General features: G+C 37.7%; 1 protein-coding gene and 1 non-coding gene across 7 annotated transcripts in view; both read right to left on the bottom strand.

The window, feature by feature from the left end:
• Window positions 1–3,233: 3,233 nt before the first annotated feature.
• SLC38A6 (solute carrier family 38 member 6) overlaps window positions 3,234–21,089 on the bottom strand; it is a 74,511-nt gene continuing 56,655 nt past the window's right edge. For 4 of the 6 annotated variants that reach the window (XM_019451619.2, XM_019451615.2, XM_019451622.2 and 1 more), the window contains 4 exons: window positions 18,087–18,211; window positions 16,773–16,917; window positions 16,559–16,653; window positions 3,234–3,492 (listed from right to left, as the gene is read on the bottom strand). In XM_019451619.2, the coding sequence (XP_019307164.1) occupies window positions 3,364–3,492; window positions 16,559–16,653; window positions 16,773–16,917; window positions 18,087–18,211 (494 nt within the window). In that variant the 3' untranslated portion in view covers window positions 3,234–3,363. Of the gene's footprint in view, window positions 3,493–7,292; window positions 16,382–16,558; window positions 16,654–16,772; window positions 16,918–18,086; window positions 18,212–21,089 lie in introns of those variants that run through there. The other 2 variants (XM_019451617.2, XM_019451618.2) reach the window with 2 other exon arrangements.
• TRNAN-AUU (transfer RNA asparagine (anticodon AUU)) lies at window positions 3,738–3,810 on the bottom strand. Its single transcript has one exon. It is a non-coding gene; the product is annotated as a tRNA-Asn (tRNA).

The raw sequence follows: 21,089 nt of genomic DNA, 5'->3' as shown, positions 1-21,089 counted from the left end.
TTCTTGCACATTTATTTTCTTTCCAAGTGGAAATGCCTTCCTCCCATTTTCATCCCTACTTTGGTTTTCCTGCAATTTTACTCCGCTGTTAACTTCCTCCACAAAATCCTTCCCATTCATCCAGAAGGCAACGAGCCTTCATCCCTATGAATTTGTCTAGCAGAGGTTTTAATGTTCCTATTACTCACCAAGCTATGTCATTCTTCTAATCAGTGCCCACTGTAGTCTCGTGTGCACATGGCATGCACTATGGCCAAACCCTGTCCTTCACGAATTGTAATCCTAGTTATTGCATACAGTTTGCCTCTATTGGATTGTAAATTCCAGGAGTGATTCACCAACTAAAGAACAATTACTATGGATAGAGAAAAATGCCATGTACCTATGTGACAGACAAGATCATCCAGTCACAAATGAGGTTGGAGATGGAGTTTAAAAACTTTCTTGTCAGAATAAAGTTCTAAGTTGCTAGAGTATGGCTCTCTGACTTACTGAAAGCAAATTTCTCTTTGTTTTACTATAGAAGTGACAACATTGTGAAAAGTTTAAGTAACTGAGTCTGGGAATGATTAGACATTTGGGGAAGGGGATTTGATTGAAAAGAAAAAAATCTGGGAAAACCATTTTTACATTGACATTAAAATGCATGAATGCAACTCTATTTATTTAGTCTGGTTTAGCTAATAGGTTGAGAACTATTCTGGATGAGTGAAAGCAAAGAATTTATTTGAATGCAAATGAATGACAAATCTTAGACAGAGACATGGGGAGTATCCAAGTATTTTGCTTCCCTGTGAAATGCAAATATTATCATGGTATAATCATTACTGATTAACTCTCGATATAACATATAAACCTATGAAGTTTTATAGGAGAAATGTTATTTTTCCTAAATGCTGAAATGTTGGCAAAATTGTGTGAATTTGTAAACCAGGAATTGATTACTTAGATATTTTTCCCTTCCAGAGTTTAGGATCAGCAATTACTGGGAAGAAAGCCAACTTAAAAAAAAATTTAAAAAAGGAATATATGGCAAGTTTTAAACAAATATAGACCTATTGGATTTAAAGAACTGTATTTCTGGGGCGCCTGGGTGGCTCAGTCAGTTAAGCATCCAACTCTTGATTTCAGCTCAGGTCATGATCTGATGGGTTGGTTTGGTTTGTGGGTTTGAGCCCCACATCAGGCTCCAAGCTGAGTGCAGCGCCAGCTTGGGATTCTCTCTCTCTGCCCCTCCCCTGCTAGCACACTGTCTCTCAAAATAAACTTAAAAAAAAAGGAACTGTATCTTTACTATATTTATATAGTAATTTCATGATCTTCCTTACTTTTTTTATATTAAAGGACAGTGGCAAGTTTTTTTCTTAATGCCCTTGATCAATTTGCAAAATAAAAAGTTGGCAATGTCATGACTTTCCCCAAAATTTATTTTGAAGGTCTAAGGATCCAAAAGAAATCCAAAGTCTGGAAAACACTAAATCATAATGTTATGGTCTGAGCTTATTTGGATTTTTAAAAATTATATCTGTAGAGAGTCAGAATGCAGAATTGGATTTCTAACACTGTTTTTCAAGGGATCCACGTTTTCTCAAAGTCTGGCTGACAAATATTGGAAAACATTATTGCTCTACCAAAAGTCCATATACCTATGCAGGGAATTTCCTCTGAAATACTTAACAAAAAGGAATAATGCTGTGGCAATAGACCATGACTCAGAGGACAAAGAGTGAACCCAAATGCTGTCTGGCTGGTGTGACAGAACAGACTTAGACTTAGGTACAAATTTAAATGAATAAAGCAGCCTTCTATACAGTTGGTGTTTACTATGTATCTACTATGAGAATGTTTTTATACAAAAACAAAACAAAACAAAACAAAATAAAAAACAAAACTCTAACAGCTTGATGTACTTAAGTTTACATTTGAGATGTGTGATCTTCGGCCAGTGCTTTAACTTCGTAACTTTTTTTTTTTTTTACTTTTCTTTAAAGATTATTTTGAGAGAGAGAGAGAGAGAGAGAGAGAGAGAGAGAGAGAGCGACAGCAAGCACAGGGGAGGGAGAGAGAGAGAGAGAAAGAGAATCCCAAGCAGGTTCTGCACTGTCAGTGCAGAGCCTGACACAGAGCTCAAACTCACAAACTGTGAGATCGTGACCAGAGTAGAAATCAAGAATCAGATGCTTAACTGACTGAGCCACCCAGGCACTCCTGAACTTTAATTTCTAATGTAGTTAATGGGGGAATATAACTATATCTACTACAGAGGACACAAGATAATGTGCTCAGCCTGATGCCTGGTCCATACATACAAGGGCTTGCTCATGATTGTTACATTATTTTATGACTCTGATAACCTCCCATTCATTTAAAATATCAAGGTCTCTCAGATATAAACAGAGAACTGAGTAAGAGAACCAGGGAACTACAAAAATGGTCTTCATTCTTTCCTCATGGAGGTGCCCTGCCCTAGAGGCCCCACTCCCTTTGATTCCTACTTTTACCATCTAACTAGAAGTAGGGTCAAAGGGTTCTGATCCCAAACACAAAGCACCTTAGCTTGCTAGAAGTTCTGGGAGTCCAGTCTCTGAACTACCAACCTTGGTTCTAGAGAACCTAAGGAGATGCCTTTAAAGGGAAAAGCACAGAGCTGTCCCCGGCCCTCAAGATCTACTTTTTTCAAGGTCTGATCTTTTGTCTTTAAAAAAGAGCTATTTCCAGGGTGCCTGGGTGGGTCAGTCGATTGGTTAAGTCAACTTTGGCTCAGGTCATGATCTCACGGTTCATGAGATTGAGCCCTGTGTCCGGCTCTCCACTGACAGCCTGCTTGGGATTCTGTCTCTCTCTCTCTGCCTCTCCTCCACTCGTGCTCTCTCTCTCAAAATAAACAAACATTTAAAAAAATAACAGAAGACAGGCATTTCTCTACAGGCCCAATTGCAGACTAGTCAAGACAGACCTTGGATCAATAAGAGGACATTAGAGTGCTACTGAGGGGGCAACCTAACTTGTCTCACTGTAAGGGCCAAGCAAGGTTGGGTCCATCACATCTTCATGTGGGGACGGTCTCACAACCATCTCTGAGAGGAAGCAGGGGCTTACGTTTTTTCTGGTCATCTCTGGTTTTGAAGTCTACTTTTCTGAGCTTTCTGGCTCGCCTGGCTAGCACATACGCTATTCCTGTTCTGCCCCATGTGGCTCCAGGGAAAGGTTTACACACATGCTCACACAAGGCATTTCTGTGTATAGCTTTTATTGGTTTCAGGAGACAGAGGCAGGCAAGTTAAAACCGAATATTAGACGTTTCTGTTCTTAAAACACCCTTCAGCCACTTTTACTCACAGGCTCCAGACTCCCACCACTGGCTTAGCACCGGCTGCCTCTTTCCTTCTGCTTCTCAACTCCCAAATCCACGTTCTCTTTTACAAAGAGTACTTTAAATATTTCTTCAACTTCCTCTTCTCCTGCCAACCCATTCTCATAAGGTCTCACCTTCTTAAAAAAAAAAAAAAAAAAAAAAAAAAAAAAAAAAAAAAAACAGAGGTAAAATTCACATCATATAAAATGAACCATTTTAAATTATACAATTCACAGGCATTTAGTAAACTGTTGTGAAACCATATAGGGTCTCACCTTTCATCCCCAATGACTTATCAAGATAGTTTCCCACACAAAGACATGAAAGATTCTTCCCTAAGAGAAATTTTTTTTTAAGATTGTATTTTTTAAAGTAACCTCTACACCCAACGTGGGGCTTGAACCTACAACCCTGAGATTAATAGTTGCATGCTCTACCGACTGAGCCAGCCAGGCGCCCCCTAAGAGAGATTTAGGGTGCCAGTTGCTCCCCCTCCCTTAAACCTTGTTCTTACAGGGATAGAAGTCTTTTGGCATTTGAGGAAAAGATGCCATCAAGCAGCTACTTATCCTTTTGGAGAAGGAACTATAATTTGGTGGGGGGGGGGGGGGCAGAGAGAAAGGTTGTGAAACATTTAAAATAGATTTTTTCACAGAAGGTGGTATTTTTAAAACTAATTTTCAGCTTTATTTACCACTCAATGGAATATCAGCAACTCACTTGCAAATCATTCAGCAAATACTTTTTTATATGTATTTTTATACATTATATAAATATAACATTTATTCATATTTGTTTTGCTACATATATATAAATACATATGTGGGTAGCAAAACAAATATGAACCACATGTTAAATTTCAGTGGTGGGTATATGGGCATATTATTCCAATTTAGATGTATGCTTGAAATTTTAGATAATAAAAAGTTGGGGAAAACTCATGGAGTAGAGCTTTTTATTTAGATAATTTATACTAAATGGTATAAAAATGTATTATCTATGATGTTTTAGGATATGAAAGGTACTGGACACATGTTTGGCATCAGCTGCGGTCCTTATACTGAATTGTTCAAACTAAACAAACCTCATAATAGATCCAAGGACTGGTTGACCTAAACAATGATAACAAAATCCTGGAAGAGCAGTAGCAGTGGACGGCATCTCTTCTCAGAACATCACACACACAGGTCACCTCCTCTCCTGGGAATAGCACACACGTAAAGGACACAACTTTCTCATGGCATTCATTAAAGCCATAAGGAAACTCCCTAAACACACAATGAAGTAAGATTTAACAAATATTTACTGAGTGCCAGTTAAGTGAACTTCTGGTATTAGGAGTGTGTACACGCCAATATAGTATGTGCAGAACATGGTTTCTCTTTGGGGGTTAATTACAACCGAGTTGGGGAAAGTAGGTGCTTAAAAGCAGTGAAAAGCAAATAACACCACAAAATTTAAAGAGCAGTTATTACATCGTTGGTGAAAGTGTAAGTTGGTAAAACCTTTAATGGAGAGCAATTTAGTAATACCTACCAAAATTAGAAATGTGCATACCCTTTGCCTCAGGATTCCAATTAAATGGGTATGAATTTATCCTATAGATGTTTATATGTGTGCCACATGATGTATGTATAAAGATAATAACTGAAGCATTATGTAAAACAGCAAAATTAAAAAAAAAAAACTAAATATGCATAGGAAACTGGTTAAATTATGGTACATGCATTAACGAAATACTATGTAGTTGTTAAATAGAGTTAGGCTGCTTTTGACACAGTATATCTCCAAAACATAAGGTTGAAGCAAAAAATAAACAAGTGGGACTACATCAAACTTAAAAGCTTCTGTGCAAGAAAGGAAACAATCAAGACAGTAAAAAGTCAACCTATGGAATGGGAGAAAATATTTACAAACCATCTCTTATCTGATAAGGAGTTAATATCCAAAATATGTAAGAACTCCTACAACTTAATAACCAAAAAAGCAAATAACTCTATTTAAAAATGGACAAAGGACTTGAATAGACATTTCTCCAATGGCCAGTGGGTATATGAAAAGATGCTCGACATCACCATTAAGGAAATGCAAATCAAAGCCATAATGAGATATAACCTCACATCTGTTAGGATGGTCATTACAAAAAAAAACATCAGAAAACAACAAATGCTAGTGAAGCTGTGGAGAAATTGGGACCCTTGTGCACTGGTGGGAATGTAACATGGTACAGCTATTATGGAAAACAGTATGGAGGTCCCTCAAAACATTACAAGTAGAACTACCCTTTGATCCAGCAATTGCACTTCTTTGTATTTATCCAAAATAACTGAATGAGATATTTGTACTAGCATGTCTATGACAGCATTATCCACAATAGCCAACAGAGAGAAACAATTTAAGTGTCCACAGATGGATGAATGGATAAAGAACTTGTGGCATATACAATTGTGGTAATACATTGCAGTATTATGCAGCCCTAATAAAGAAGGAAATCCTGCCATATGCTACGACATGCATGAAACTTAAAGACACTATGCTAAGTGAAACAGCCAGTCACAAAGGACAAATACTGCATGATTCCACTAAAGCAGTCAAACTGATATAAGCAGAAAGTAAAATGATGGTAGCCAGGGATGGGGGGAGGGGAAAATGAGGAGTTTTGTTCAATGGGCATAGAGTTTTAGTCATGCAAGATGAAAAAGTTCTAGAGTTCTACTGTATGTATAACAATATACATATAATTAACAATAGTATTGTATACTTAAAGGTTTATTAAGAGGGCAGATTACATGTTCCGTGTTTTGTTTTGTTTTTTTTTACAATTGAAATGATGTGTTTACACATATCTTTAAATATCTCTAAGTAAAAAGAAGTCAAGATGTAGAGGATTGCGCATAGTATGCCAACATTTGTGTGTGTGTATGTTCGTTCTATATACATAGTTAACTAGGCTTAACATATATTTGCAAAGATACAGAAAGTCGTAAGAGTGGTTGATTCCAATGAGGAAAACTGGATGCTTGGGACAGACATTGCAGGGAGGCAATTTTGTAAATTTTGAATTTGTACCAATTAAATTTTAATATTACCAATCAAAAAATAGAACATAAAGAGATTTATAAAAAAGTAGGAAATATATTATATGGTACTAATGACACATACCAGAATAATTATCTAGATAACAAGAGACAAGTTGGAGTAGAGAATGCAGTATTTACAAGGCGGAACGTGAGCTGGGCCTTGAGAAATGGGAAGTGTTTGGATAGGTAGAGGAGAGCAGTAAGGACAGTCCAGGTGTGTACGTAGAGGCTGGAGTGGGGAGAGGACATGGGAAGTAAAAATGGAGAAGCAGGGTAATGAAAGGTAAATCGAGTGCCAGTAAGACAGTTTCAGCATACTGCAGAATGTAGGTACAAGAGAAAAGGATGAAATAGTTTAGTAGATGATGCACGGAAATGTGGAATTCATGTGGTGGGCAGCAAGGAGCCACTGTAGGCTCTTGAGCAGGGAAGTCATATTATGAAAGCAGGATTCCAAGATCAGCAGACAAAAGAGACAAAATAAACCAAAAGACAGACAACTGTCAGAAGGCTAACGCAGCGATCCAGGGGTTGCCCATTGCAATCATCTGGGAAGCTTTAAAAATATATATTTGTGCCTAGGTCTCCACTGCCAGAGATTCTGATTTAATTGGTTTGGGGTGGAGCCTGATCATTGCCATTTTGAAAGCTCCCCAAGTGATTTTAAAGAGCAGCATGGGTTGAACATAACTGTCACAATCCAGGCACAAAGAGATGAAGGCTAAGATTCAGGAGCTGGCAGGAGGCTGGAGACAGGATAAAAGCACACTTAGGAGACGGGTCCAAGGAAGAACTGATGTGCTGACAGATCGGGGGTAAAGAGTGAAAAGATATACACAGTCTGTTAGATTTATGCATTCATTCAACAGATATTTATTAAGTCCCTCCCAAGTACCAGGTACCATACTGAGCTTGAAGATTTAGTGATGAGCAAAACAGACCAGTCCCAGTTCTTCAGAAACTTGTGGTTTAGTGGACACAGACAACAAACAAGACTTCCAGGGATGGCCTGTACAACTGGGTCTGAAGCTATCAAGCATGACCGCTATCAGGCTGCTTGTGTACATCAAGTGGTGGGGGGAGACGTCTCTGAGCTGGTGATACTTGAGCTGAGGCTTGAGTGATGAGGAGCTGAGTCTTCAAAGAGAGATGTTCTCTCTAGGAAAAGCAGTAAGCACGCAGGGACATGTTCAAGGCACGGAAATCTGTACAACGGAGAAGAGTCAAAGACTGATGGGAGATGAGGTCAGAGAAATACGTAGGTACAAACCAAATAGAGCCATGTGGGCCATGGCACAGATTTCATTCTCAATGACATGGGAGGCCTTGGAGGAAATTAAGCAGAGTAGTGACGTGATCTGATTTACATTTTTGAACAACCACTTTTGCAGTGTGAAAACAGACTGCAGGTTGCAGGAATGAAAGCAAGAAAACTGATTGGAAGGATAGATTAGAGCATGAGGTGCGCTGACAGGGGAAAACTGTGGAGGGGAATAGATTTGAATATGTCGACTTTAGGTAACTGGGCAGCATCTAAGCAGAAACGTCCCAGGACAACTGGACACATGGGAAACAGGTGAGAATTTAGGTTATACCTACTGACTTGGAGACACTTTCAGGACTGAAGAAATGCATGTTAGAGGACACTACAGGACTATGGCAACTTTTTCCAAGAAGGGGACTAGTAACAACTTGGAAGAAAAGCCTCTAGTGGTGGGCTGCAGGGCTCTGTAGTTAGTTTTGTCTTACAGAACATCTTTATCTATGAATGGGATAAAGAAATGGCAGGATAACGCAGGATGTCAAAAACAGGGAACAATGATACACTGGAATCAAAACTTAAAAAAAGATCTCAATGGCTGGAAGAATGTACTAAAGTTAACAAGACAAAATTTAGATAGATAAAAAATAGATAACAAGTGTGTGTGTATAACATATATTTCTTCATATTAAAAAAAATAAATAGTAAAAGACCTAGAAATCTGGCAGTTCACCTAAAAGAGACCTGGGGCTTTTACTGATGATGTACTTTACAAGCCTAAAGTGTAAAGTCATTGTGAAAAAGCTGATGTAAAATCAGAGGAATTGACATTATTACAAAACTAGAACTTATTTTTCTAGGGAAGAATACATCAGTAGTGAAAATAAACTACATTGATCAGGATTATTTCTAGAACACTATTTTCTGATCAGGCTGCTGACTAGATGGCTGAAGTAGAAAAGGGAGAAGAGATATGAGATTTGAGGAACAGTCAAGTAATAAAACTATTTATATTCAATTCAGTGCTTAACAGCATACTCAAACTTTCCCCAAATATCGTGTTATCTAACTTGGGGAAATAAGGTGTATTTCCCCTGGTTGCGAGAAAACATAGTCTTCAAACATGAAAGTCTTCAGAGATTAAAGAAAACTTGTCCAAAATTAGACAAAAGAGGTAGAGCTGGGATTTGAACACAAGTAAATAGGACTTCAGAATCTTTATTTTTAAAAAAAAAGTCTCTCTCTCCATAAATATATGAAACTATAGATATAGATCTATGTTTTCCTTTTCTTTTTTTTTTAAATAATTTATTGTCAGGTTAGCTAACATACAGCGTACACAGCGTAGTTTTGGCTTCAGGAGTAGATTCCCGTGATTCTCCAATTAAAACACCCAGTGCTCATCCCAACAAGTGCCCTCCTCAATGCCCATCACCCATCTTCCCTGCTCCCAAACCCCCTACCCCCACCCTCAACAACCCTCAATTTGTTCTCTGTAATTACGAGTCTCTTGTGGTTTGCTTCTCTGTTTGTAACTTATTTTTCCTTCCCTTCCCCTATGGTCTTCTGCTAAGTTTCTCAAGTTCCACATACGAGTGAAAACACAGGATATCTTTCTTTCTGACTGACTTATTTCACTTAGCATAATACCCTCTAGTTCCATCCATGTTGTTGCAAATGGCAAGATTTCATTCTTTTTCATCGAATAGTATTCCTGTGTGTGTGTGTGTGTGTGTGTGTGTGTGTGTGTGTGTGTGTACACATACACATTACATCTTCTTTATCCATTCATCAGGTGATGGACATTTGGGCTCTTTTTGACTATTCTTGATAGCACTGCTATAAACATTGGGTACATGTGCCCCTACGAATCAGCACTCCTATATCCTTTGGATAAATTTCTAGTAGTGCTATTGTTGGGACATAGGGTAATTCTGTTTTTAATTTTTTTGAGGAACCTCCACTATGTTTTCCAGAGTGGCTATACCAGTTTGCATTCCCACCAACAGTGCAAGAGGGTTCCCCTTTCTCCACAACCTCACCAACATCTGTTGTTTCCTGAGTTGTTACTTTTAGCCACTCTGACCAGTCTGAGATGGTATCTCAATGTGGTTTTGATTTGTATTTCCCTGATGAGGAGTGACATTGAGCATCTTTTCATGTGCCTATTGGCCATATGGATGTCTTCTTTAGAGAAGTGTCTATTCATGTCTTCTGCCCATTTCTTCACTGTATTATTTGTTTTTTGGGAGTTGAGTTTGCTAAGTTCTCTAAAGACTTTGGATACTAACCCTTTATGTCATTTGCAAATATCTTCTCCCATTCTGTTGTTTGCCTTTTAGTTTTGTTGATTGTTTCCTTTGCTGTGCAGAAGCTCTTAATCTTGATGGGATCCCAACAGTTCATTTTTGCTTTTATTTCCCTTGCCTTTGGAGACGTGTCAAGTAAGAAGTTGCTGCGGCTGAGGTCAAAGAGGTTGTTGCCCATTTTGTCCTCTAGGATTTTGATGGTTTCCTGTCTCACATTTAGGTCTTTCCTCCATTTTGAATTTATTTTTGTGTATGGTGTAAGAAAGTGGTCCAATTTCATTCTTCAGTATGTTGCTGTCCAGTTCTCCCAGCGCCACTTGCCAAAGAGACTGTCATTTTTCCATTGGATACTCTTTACTGCTTTGTCGAAGATCAGTTGGCCATACATTTGTAGGTCCATTTCTGTGTTCTCTATTCTATTCCATTGGTCTCTGTGTCTGTTTTTGTGCCAATACCATACTGTCTTGATGACTACAGCTTTGTAGTATAGGCTAAAGTCTGGGATTGCAATGCCTCCAGTTTGGTTTTCTTTTCAACCTTACTTTGGTTATTCGGCGTCTTCTGTGGTTCCATGCAAATTTTAGGATTGTTTGTTCTAGCTCTGTGAAGAATACTGGTAATATTTTTATTGAGATTGCATTTGTATAGGTTGCTTTGGATAGTATCAACATTTTAACAATATCTGTTCTTCCAATCCATAAGCATGGAATGTTTTTCCATTTCTTTGTGTCTTCTTCAATTTCTTTCATTAGCTTTCTATAGTTTTCAGCATACAGATCTTTTACCTCTTTGGTTAGGTTTATTCCTAGGTATTTTATGGTTCTTGGTGCAATTTAAATGGGATCGATTCCTTGATATCTCTGTTGTTTCGTTACTGTATAGAAACGCGACTGATTTCTGTTCAATGATTTTATATCCTGCAACTGTTCTGAATTCATGTATTAGTTCTAGCAGTTTTTTGGTGGTCTTTTGGGTTTTCCATGTAGAGAGAGTACCACATCATCTGCGGAAAGTGCAAGTTTGACATCTTCTTTGCCAATTTAGATGCCTTTTATTTCATTTTATTGTCTAATTGCTGAGGCTAGGACTTAATCTATGTTTTCCTTTGCGTTAAGCAGTTGCATTACCAGGGCCATCTTGAAAAGGTTCAATCAGAAAATTCCAAGTTTTATTTGAGCTTTTTTCAGGCAAGAAATTCAGGGGTCTTATTTAACTTCACAACTTTAGGACTAGTGCAACTCTTAGTATGTATTATGTGCTCAGTAAACACTTACTCAGTGAATTAGCCAGCCCCTTTGCCTGTGTTGTGCATTGATCCACTGATCAGTAGAAGACAAAACACACACAAATTCAAACAGTGAGAAACATTTCTCTGGAGGTCTTGTTTCTTTATACCATCCCATATGACAATGCCTTTTCATCCACTTGTCTTTTTTTCCCCTGGCAACTCAATTTCCCTCTCTGCCCCTTTCCTTTGTCCCACAGGCGAAAAAACTTGTCCCCCTGGCCACCAGGCAAGATGAGTCTTCCTGCTCCTCGTAAGTGCTCATCTTGATGGACAGCCTCACAAACTAGGACAGTGGATCATGATAGTAAAAACATAGATCAGATTGTTCAGGAAGAGTGATTGTAATGAGGAAGCCATATCCACAATATCTTTACTCATCCTTCACCAAAATTTTGTTTTCTTATTTTTCCCTCTTCATTAAGGGAAGACTATAGGAGGATAATGTAGAAAAATGAACAAATTGTGTGCTTAAATTAGAAAAACAATTGTTTCAGTACTATATCAGGTTCTGAGAAGTTCTAAGACCAAAAATTATGACACCTAAGTTTTAGGCAAAGTAATTAGCAGGAAACAAAGTCTTTTTTCAATAGGGCTAATTCTAATAAAGTCAGAGAGAGTACTGTCAACATGCCAAGAAGAAAATCAGGTTAAAATTAACTGTTCGAGTCCTTTTGTTTCTAGCATCTATTTTCCATCTCTATATATTCTACTGGCACTGTCAGCGCGAGAGACCCCACACCCAGCTACCCACAGACTAGTATCTAGTAACCTGATCCGGCAAATACACAGGGCAAGAATGGAGAAGAGAAAAATCCGTTTACCTTAAAAAGAGATCTTCCAAATTCATTAACATCTCATACAGTGCTCGCCATTTCATTTGTGCCCACATAACCTTATTCCTAGGCTCTAAAATGTTTCAGTCAGATGGCTATAGCACTTCCACAAATGGCGGGGGATGGGGGGGTACACATTTCAAATACAGAAGAGTACTGGTGCCAAAGGTCACATGGAGAAAGAAATGAATCTTTCCTAGCTAATCTCTGCTCACATCAGAGATCACCCCCCAAACGGGGGAGAAGAAAAACGGTCTTACAGGTTTATATACAGGCAAATAAAGAAGATGAGATTTTGCAAAGGTAAAAATGTTTTTAGAAGCACAAGAAGGCCCGTGATTAGCTGATAACCATTTAAAGGCATGTGTAAAGTTTACCTGAAAATGGATGGTATGCTTCTGCTTTTCCATTGGTGAATTTACCAAGGTACTAAACTTAAATTTAAAAGGTGTCACGGGAGAAGGAACAAAGGAACAAACAAAGCCAGAGAGGTTGGGCTGATCTGGTAACAAGCTACCCATCAAATGCGAGTTAGGAATTGCCACAGTAGAGAATGTATGGTACTTTCAAGACCAGGTCTATACCCAGATTGTGCTGAATTTCAGATTCTGCTTCTAGATGGAAAGGCAAAAAAACCCACAAAGATTTCCAGGCCTTGGGTGTTTAAAGGGCCTTCACACAGTAAATCAACCTACTCCTGTCTTGTTTTCTCCGCAGCCAGACTGAAATAATACAGCACCAGCAGAGGTGTGAATTACCCCCATTCATCTTAATGGAGTGTTAACTTCAAAGGCTTGTTTTAACCATTTAAATGCTAAGCTCATGAGTAAACATTCCGTTAAAAAAAAGGGTACAATTTAAACATTCACCTTCAACATACGAAAGTAATTTATATTCTCAGCACTTCGTTTTTTAATTTAGCAAACAAGTCTCCAAGTGTTAGAAAAGTATATATTTTGTACTTTACTTAGTTTTATTTTAAATAGTTCTTACCTAATAAATTATGAACGTTAAGCCCATAATGCGAAGGCCTATATTTCCCAGGAAAAATGTTGCGGAGTACTTGAACAAGGGTTTTTGGTAATCCTAGTGAAGGGGACACTGCTCTTACCTGCCATCTTATTAGCTTCCTCCACACTCATAGAGAAAGCTGTGATCCCGAAGAGGCAACCAGATAAGGCAGAATATTGAAGTAAAATAAAAGAAAAACACTTCCACAAATATTATCTCTTGACATTAACTAAGTTTTATGTTCAATATGTTACTTGTCCCTTTGCCAAACCTCTCATGATCCTATCCCATGAGCAGGTGACAAATGTATTAACTGATGCCCAGCTGTCATCACATTTAACATTTGCCCCACAGGGCATCCTTGCATCTGTTGCAGATTTAGTGTTATTTTGGTATTACTGGAATTAGATTTATGTAAGCAGCTGAACACCTATTTGTGTTTGGATCTATAATTTCATAAACAGAAAAAGAGGGTACAAGAATTAGCTTATCAGATTGATAGGCTCTGGCTGACCTGAAGCCACAGGGGAAGCCATGCCTGGCTGTGCCCCTGGGACCATGCTAAGTGCCCAGCTTCAGGAAGACATTAGTAGGAGAGCACAGCTGGGGCAGAACTGTGGCAAAACATGAAAAAGAGTGCACATGGGGCCAGTTCCCCTGTGAATGAAGGCTAGAGAAAGATTCTAAACATATTAGTTGTACAAGATGGAAGACGAAGAAATTCCCTGTCTCTGATTGAAAGCAAACTTATTTTACTGGTCCAGATGAAGGGATGGGGAAAAGGGGATAAATATCTGATCTAAGAGCCTGTTTTGGTCTGCACCTAATTTATACAGGGTCATTTAATCCTCTCAACACAACCCTGTATAATTGGTATTAACTCCATTTAATACCTATATGAAAGTGGAGGCTTGGAGAGGTTAAGTACTTTGTCTAAACTCACTGAGATTTGAATCTAAGTCTTCCTAACCCTCAAACTTGGACTTTTTCCATTATACTATGCTGATCCAAAGTTGCCAAAGAAATATCTTAACTCAAAAGGGAAGCTCAGTTGTCAATTTTTCTGCCCATTTCCTAAGTAGGAAGCAAAGGGGCACCTGCAAAAGTGTGTATTTCCATTCATGCAAATTGGTGCTTTGCATGCAATCCCCTACTTTACATGTGCACAGGGGTAGCATTACATTTTCACTGATACACCCTGGCTTTGGTAGGCTGCTAACAAGGTGCCTTTCACAAAGAGCACTCATGGGGAGAAGAGATCTAGCTTCTGCTTTCCAACCAAAAGTAAGCCACATCAATGGGAAACAATGATTTATAACCTCTGCACAAAACTTGATATAAATCGTCACTATTTGTCTGTGTTTGCCAACTAGAAAGTCACGTGTTTAAGTGACAAAAGAGAAAGCTCAGAGAACTTCCAAATCCACAGTCAATCATCACAGCTCTATGTCATAATGAACAAAGGAAAATCACAAAAGTTTCTTAGAGAAGATTGGGAGGCAGGGCAAAATACCAAATGAAATAATCCCACAGTTTTGTTATTAGTGATTGATGTTGACAACATTAACCCACAGCTAAGATTCAATTTTGTATATAAAGCCAATACACTGATTTCTTAAAAAACAAATGAAAGATTGACTCTGTACATTTAATAACACTAAAAACTTCTGCCTGTGATAAACACTGTTAAGAGAATGAGAAGGCAAGTCACCGATTGGGAGAGAAGTTTTGCAAAACACATTATCTGATAAAGGACTGGTATCTAAAATATACAAAGAATGCTTAAAAGCCAACAGTGAGAAAATAAACCAATTTAAAAAATGGGCAAAAGATCCAAACCTCACCCAAGAAAATATACAGATGGCAAATAAGCATATGAAAAGATGCTCCACATCATATGTCATTAGGGAAATGCAAATTGAAACAATGAGATATAAGTACACACCCATTAGAATGGCAAAAATCCAAACCACTGACAACACCAAATGTTGGCGAGGATATGGAACAACAGGAACTCTCATTCACTGCTGTCAGAAATGTAATATATTACAGCTAGTTTGGAAGGCAGTTTGGCAGTTTCTTATAAGACTAAACATATTCTTACCGTATGATGCAGCAATTGTGCTCTTTGGTATTAACCAAAAAAGCTGAAACTTATATCCACACAAAAACCTGTACACACTTTATTCATAACTTTGAAAGCCAGGAAGAGGTCCTTCAACAGGTGAATGAAAACACAAACTGGCCCATCCATACAGTGGAATATTATTCAATAATAAAAAGAAATGAGCTATATGAAAATGCATGGAGGAAACTTAACCGCATTTTGTTTAAGTGAAAGAGCCAGCCTGAAAGGTTAGATAATATATAATTCCAACTATATGACATTCTAGAAAAGGCTCACAGGGAAAGGCTCACAGTTTTTATGAAGTCAGTCAAAAGATCAGTGGTTGCCAATGCTCGCATCAACAGTGAACTCTCAGGCAAACTATGTACTTTAGTAAATAATACTGTATCAAGGGGTACCCAGGTGGCTCAGTCGGTTAAGTGTCTGACTCTTGATGTTGGCTCAGGTCATGATCTCCTGGTTTGTGAGTTCCAGCCCCGTGTCAGGCTTTGTGCTGCCAGTGCGGAGCCTGCTTGATATTCTTTCTCTCTCTCTCTCTCTCTCTCTCTCTCTCTCTGCCCCTCCCTTGCTCATGTTCTCACTCTCTCTCAAAATCAACAAACTTAAAAAATGTTTTACAAGTACTGTATCAATATTGGCTCATCAAGTATAACAAATGCACCACATGAATGCAAGATTTCAACAATATGGGAAACTATGGGTGTGTTGGGGATCAGGGGATATATGAGAACTCTGTACCTTCTGCTCAATGTTTCTGTAAACATTAAATCTACCCTAAAAACTAAAGTCTATTAATTTTTAAAAAAATACAAAGGTTGACCTAACATATCAAAGAACATTTTGAATTTTATTTTAATTAAAACTGCTATAAACCCACTTTCCGCTACCTATTCCCATTTTGTTCTGCTTTTCTGTTAATAATGTTTATAAAAATGTACCCATATAAAAAGGATTCATCAAAGGTGCCTTACAGAATTATTCCTTTTTGCATATAGAGGTAAATTATTCTTTGTAAGAAGTGGGAAAATATTTGTTTCATTTACTAATCCAATTAAAAATGATTAGTGCTAAACTAAAATTCCCAACCAAAATTCCAAAGATGAGCAAAACAAAAGCCTGTGGGGAAAAAAAAGATAAAGAACAATTAGAGTATTTTAAACCTCCACCTTCCTCAATAATGTATGTTATAGTTCAAAATACATGAACTTTCTTGATGTAGATAAACTACTCAAGTACAAAATGACAAATTATTTCTTAAAATAGAATTATTAAAAGAAATAAAAGGTAACCTACCCCAAGTTTTTTCCACGAGAGAAAATCCTCTCTGCTAAGTTTAAGATAAAATAGTCCTGGGAATATAAAAATCAAACACGTTGATGTACTGGAACCTTTAAGTGGGAGGGGAAGCAAGAAAAAAAAAAAGAGGATATTGCCAGATTCAGATGCGGGACCGGATGACAATTTTGATCTATTCTGTTACATGGATTTTTTGAAATAGAAAACTTACCAACCACACCAAATATATTCCTAATGTCAGGAACATATATTGCAAGTAAAACAATGGTAACATTGAGTGCTAGAGTGATCAAAGAATGGCGAGTCCATGAGAATGGAAAATTGGAGAAAAACATCATCATTAAAGCTCTTCTTGCCTGTATAACAGAAAAAGAAACAGATTTAAGCAGAGAGATTTAAGCAAAGCCAACATACTTGCTTAGGGAAACACAGGTACAGTATAGTAAGCATGACATCCTTGCTCCCTACACCATTTAGATTTTTAAAAAAATACAGTATAAACGATTATTATAAAGTGTTTAGGACAAATCAACTAAGAAATACACCTTTCTGAGTGAGCTTAATAAAAATTATTTTGCTTTAATTCTTGAAGAAATGTTCACATTCAATGTCTTTAGGTTGCATAATTTTCAAAATGACCAACAATAACACTGTGTGATGAAATCTCAGAGAATCATTTTCATTAAATTCACAAAGAACAAAAGGTTTGAAAAGAAAAAAGAATCATGCTATGGGAAAGAAACACCATGTACTATTTTATTTTATATTATCTGTTTCACAGCATGTAAATATGAAAACTAGTTCATGACACTTCCCACTGCCAAGGCGAGCAGCAGGCAGTCATACCCCACAAATGTTTACCCCCCACCGCTGCCCTCCTGGCTGTGCAGTCTACACAGGAAGTGGGCCAAAAATCTTGAAGGCCCAGTTCTTCGGGAACTTGCTGTTGAGGGATTCAAGACATTCATGCAGAAACATTCATACCTCAAGCCTCTGTTTCCATTTTCTCAGAAATTCTTAAGATTCTTACATATGGCAACTAAATACAGAATGAAGATCTGTTCTGCCCCTTAATTATAATTCTCAAGCAAATACAATATTTTGACTAAGATTAAATTAGAATGTCTATGTGAAAATAAATCTACAATAAACCAGAACGAGCTTATTTTTGCTGACTTGACTTTTGCTTCTTCATGCACATTCTTTTGAAAACAGAATACAGAATTAAAGGAGGGGGGGAAACCCCAAACTTTAGAAGAACCATAGTCTCTAAATTGGAAACAATGCTGTGGGAGAGCGTAAATCTAAACTAAATCTCAAAAAGCACAGATTAGCTTAGTGGTTCACTGTTATTTTTGTGCCTTCATGGGGCCATATGCAAGTATGAGGTCTTTGATCAATTACCTGACAAATGAATAAGATATACAAGACTAGATGTGATTCAAACATTCCAGTCTGCAAAGAATTAGCGTTGCCATATCAGGGAGCTGCTACATTAAGCAACAAGACCTTTAAGAGTACTTACAGGGAAGTGGATTAGAGGGACTGTCAAAAGCACAGCAAATAGTATGCATAGCTTCACAGCCATGACAACAACATCATGTGGCAAGTACTTGCTATAACCTTGCAGTAATTCTGATGCCACTTTGTCTGTAAATTAAAAAAATAAGAAGGATCACATTATAGACTACTATGATGTCAATAACAGCAAAACTATTTTTCTTTGCACAAATGGATCTTAACAAATTTTGGATTCTGAGTACCAAATCCATCTCTGGCCTTTTCCCTAGCCTTTGAAACATAGAGACATTAGTTAAATATCTGCTTTAAAGTGACAATCTTTTCTTTTAATTAAACTAGAAATCAGCAGAACTTCTAAAATTATGACCATGAAAATACATATATACGTATACATATCTATATATATCTATATATATACATATAATTTGAGAACTTTTCCATAATCCAAAGGTCTTGAACATTTGTTTGTTTTGTAAGGTGCTTTCACATGTATCATTGAAAGGGTATCATGTGTACCCTTATAACAATTAAGAGGGTAGCTAGGCTGAAAAATATTAATGGACTTGCCCAAGATCACACAGCACAAAGGGGCAGAGCTCGAAGAGCTAAAAGAGTACCCACTTTTTTTTTTGGTGCCAAAGCCAATACCCTTTCCTCAATACCGTAACGTTTTCTAGAATCTTACACTTCTGTACATGTTGTCTGTTTCATCAACATTTCACCTGTAAATTCCTCTTTCATAAGAAAATGTAGTTGTAGGGAAATGGCTTACTCAGCAAGCCAGTGGTAGTCAGTGACAGAATTTGTACATGCTGACCATGCTTTGCTCCATGTCAGTCTTCCATTTTCCCAATGTCTTCTGCGCCCCTAGTCAGACGAGGGGTACGAAGATTGAGCGTTCTCAAGAACGCTCCATGTCCTGCCTTGCAGTGAAAGATCAGTCTGTACTTAAAATAGAATACTGTCTTTTATTTTTAAGTAGGCTTCACGCCCAGTGTGGAGCCCTACGTGGAGCCTGAACTCATGACCCTGAGATCAAGACCTGAACTTAGATCAAGAGTTGGGTGCTTAACCAACTGAGCCACTCGGGTGCCCCAAAATAGATGGTGCTTTTTAAACTGGAGAGTAATATGTTTTCAAAGAGATGCTTTGGAGGAAATAAAAAACAAACACACCTCTGTTTTCAAGGAACTTAATATTTAAAGGAGCAATGAGATGAACATATACACATAAAATAGAAAGCGTATAAACACAGATATACACGTACGTGGCAGTAGTTGTTCTAAACAAAGAGTGATTGTGAATAGGGACAGGTAACTATGACTTTGATATGGAGGAAGGAGGAAACACAGGGAGGCTTGGGGGGAGTCATCATGATATAGTGAAGAGCAGGAAGGTAGAGGGTCCTGAATTCTGGGACCACACAGACTGATGTTCAAATTCCTCTACTTACTAGCAACCTAACTTCTCTGAGTCTCTTCGTTCTTACATCTGTAAAATGGGACACTAATATTTTGATGTGTGGAGTTACTGAGGTCCATAAATGAGTTAATGTATGGGTGGAGAAAGAGATTCTTTCTCAGAGGAAGAAGTAACATAAGCAGAAGCCCTGAAGTAGCACAGAGAATATGCATCTGAGAAAATGAGCAGTCTAGTAGTAGTAAGTACTTACAGAGGCTGAAACAGGATGTGCTGTAGAGCAGAGAGAGTATTGGGTGATAAGGCCAGAAATGCATTTAAGACCCAGTAACAGAGCTGTTCAGGAGGTTTGTACTCAATCTGGTGGGCTACAGAGATGCAATGACTTATGAAGATTGGGGTACTAGGATCTGAACTAGGCAGGAAGAAAAAGATACCCAAAACTGAAATAAGAGTTAGAAGGTTACTGTCATAATCACTGAGAGATAATGACAATCTGAACTAGACTAGTGATAATGGAAAAGGGAGAAAAACCAATTATCTAACGTATCAAAGAACTACCTTACACAATGGGAGATTAATGGACTAAGTAAGAGATTAAGAAGAGCCAGGAAAGCCGGATTCTATTTCCAAGTCTGAGATATTTGCAAGTCTTTGAAAAAATATGGCAAACTATTTTCTTTCTACTTTTTGAATCATGAAAATGAGCTATTAACACTGCTTAACAATTCTGTAGACTTTTAAAATGGTCTGGTTATTATGCAACATTTGGGCATTGGCCTGGCTCCCCAGAGGAACACTTTTTCTTCCTCACCTTATAATGCTGTAACGTCTGTAAAGAGCCAATATTATTAATCTAGGTACATACTTATGGGTCCCTGTAATCTGACAAAATTTAGATATTAACTAAGCCTTGGGAGCACTGGATAAAAGGATCCCAAGCAGCTCCAGAAGTCAGAAGAGCTAGATTATAAATTCAAAATATCTGTTACATATCCACTTTCTCCTTTCCCAGGATGAAAACATTTCTTCCGAGCCAGTCAATTCTGTGTTCTTAGCTGAGCCTTAACATATGTGAGGGATAGAGTACAACACACTTCTCTGAATTCAGACAAATCTCTATAAATCTTAGTAAGGACCTCTGCAAGTTATATATGCTATTAAGCCAGGAGGCTGTCTTGTGTAATACACATTGTCAAACCATCTGAAGTTTAGAAAGATTACCACAGAGTAGCAGAAAGATTACTAGATTAGTATTCAGGAGACATGCTACTACAAATATTGTTAACAGGTCACTTCATTTCTTTGGGCTTCAGCTGCTCATTTACAAAATGAGTTCAAGGCCTTAATTTGTGACTAGCCCTTTTGATAATTGCTCAGTAATTTCTCTCCATAAGAATGAGAGCTACTGATATCTCAACAGAAATATACCAAAAAAGATGCTCCTTAGTGATGATTAACAGCCCCCCAAAAGCTATTGTGAACGGAAAAATCAATATCTGAATCTTCTTTGGTCTTTGGAGAAGGAATTACTTTTATATCATTCTTTCTATCACCTACCTACAATAAGATTTTTCTTAGGTGTGCA

The sequence above is a fragment of the Panthera pardus genome, unplaced genomic scaffold (assembly GCF_024362965.1).
Source record: "Panthera pardus isolate Hobbes unplaced genomic scaffold, ASM2436296v1 HiC_scaffold_24, whole genome shotgun sequence".
NCBI classification, from domain to species: Eukaryota; Metazoa; Chordata; class Mammalia; order Carnivora; family Felidae; genus Panthera; species Panthera pardus.
The sequence above is the reverse complement of the archived record's forward strand: the minus strand, read 5'-3'. Positions and strand labels throughout refer to the sequence as shown.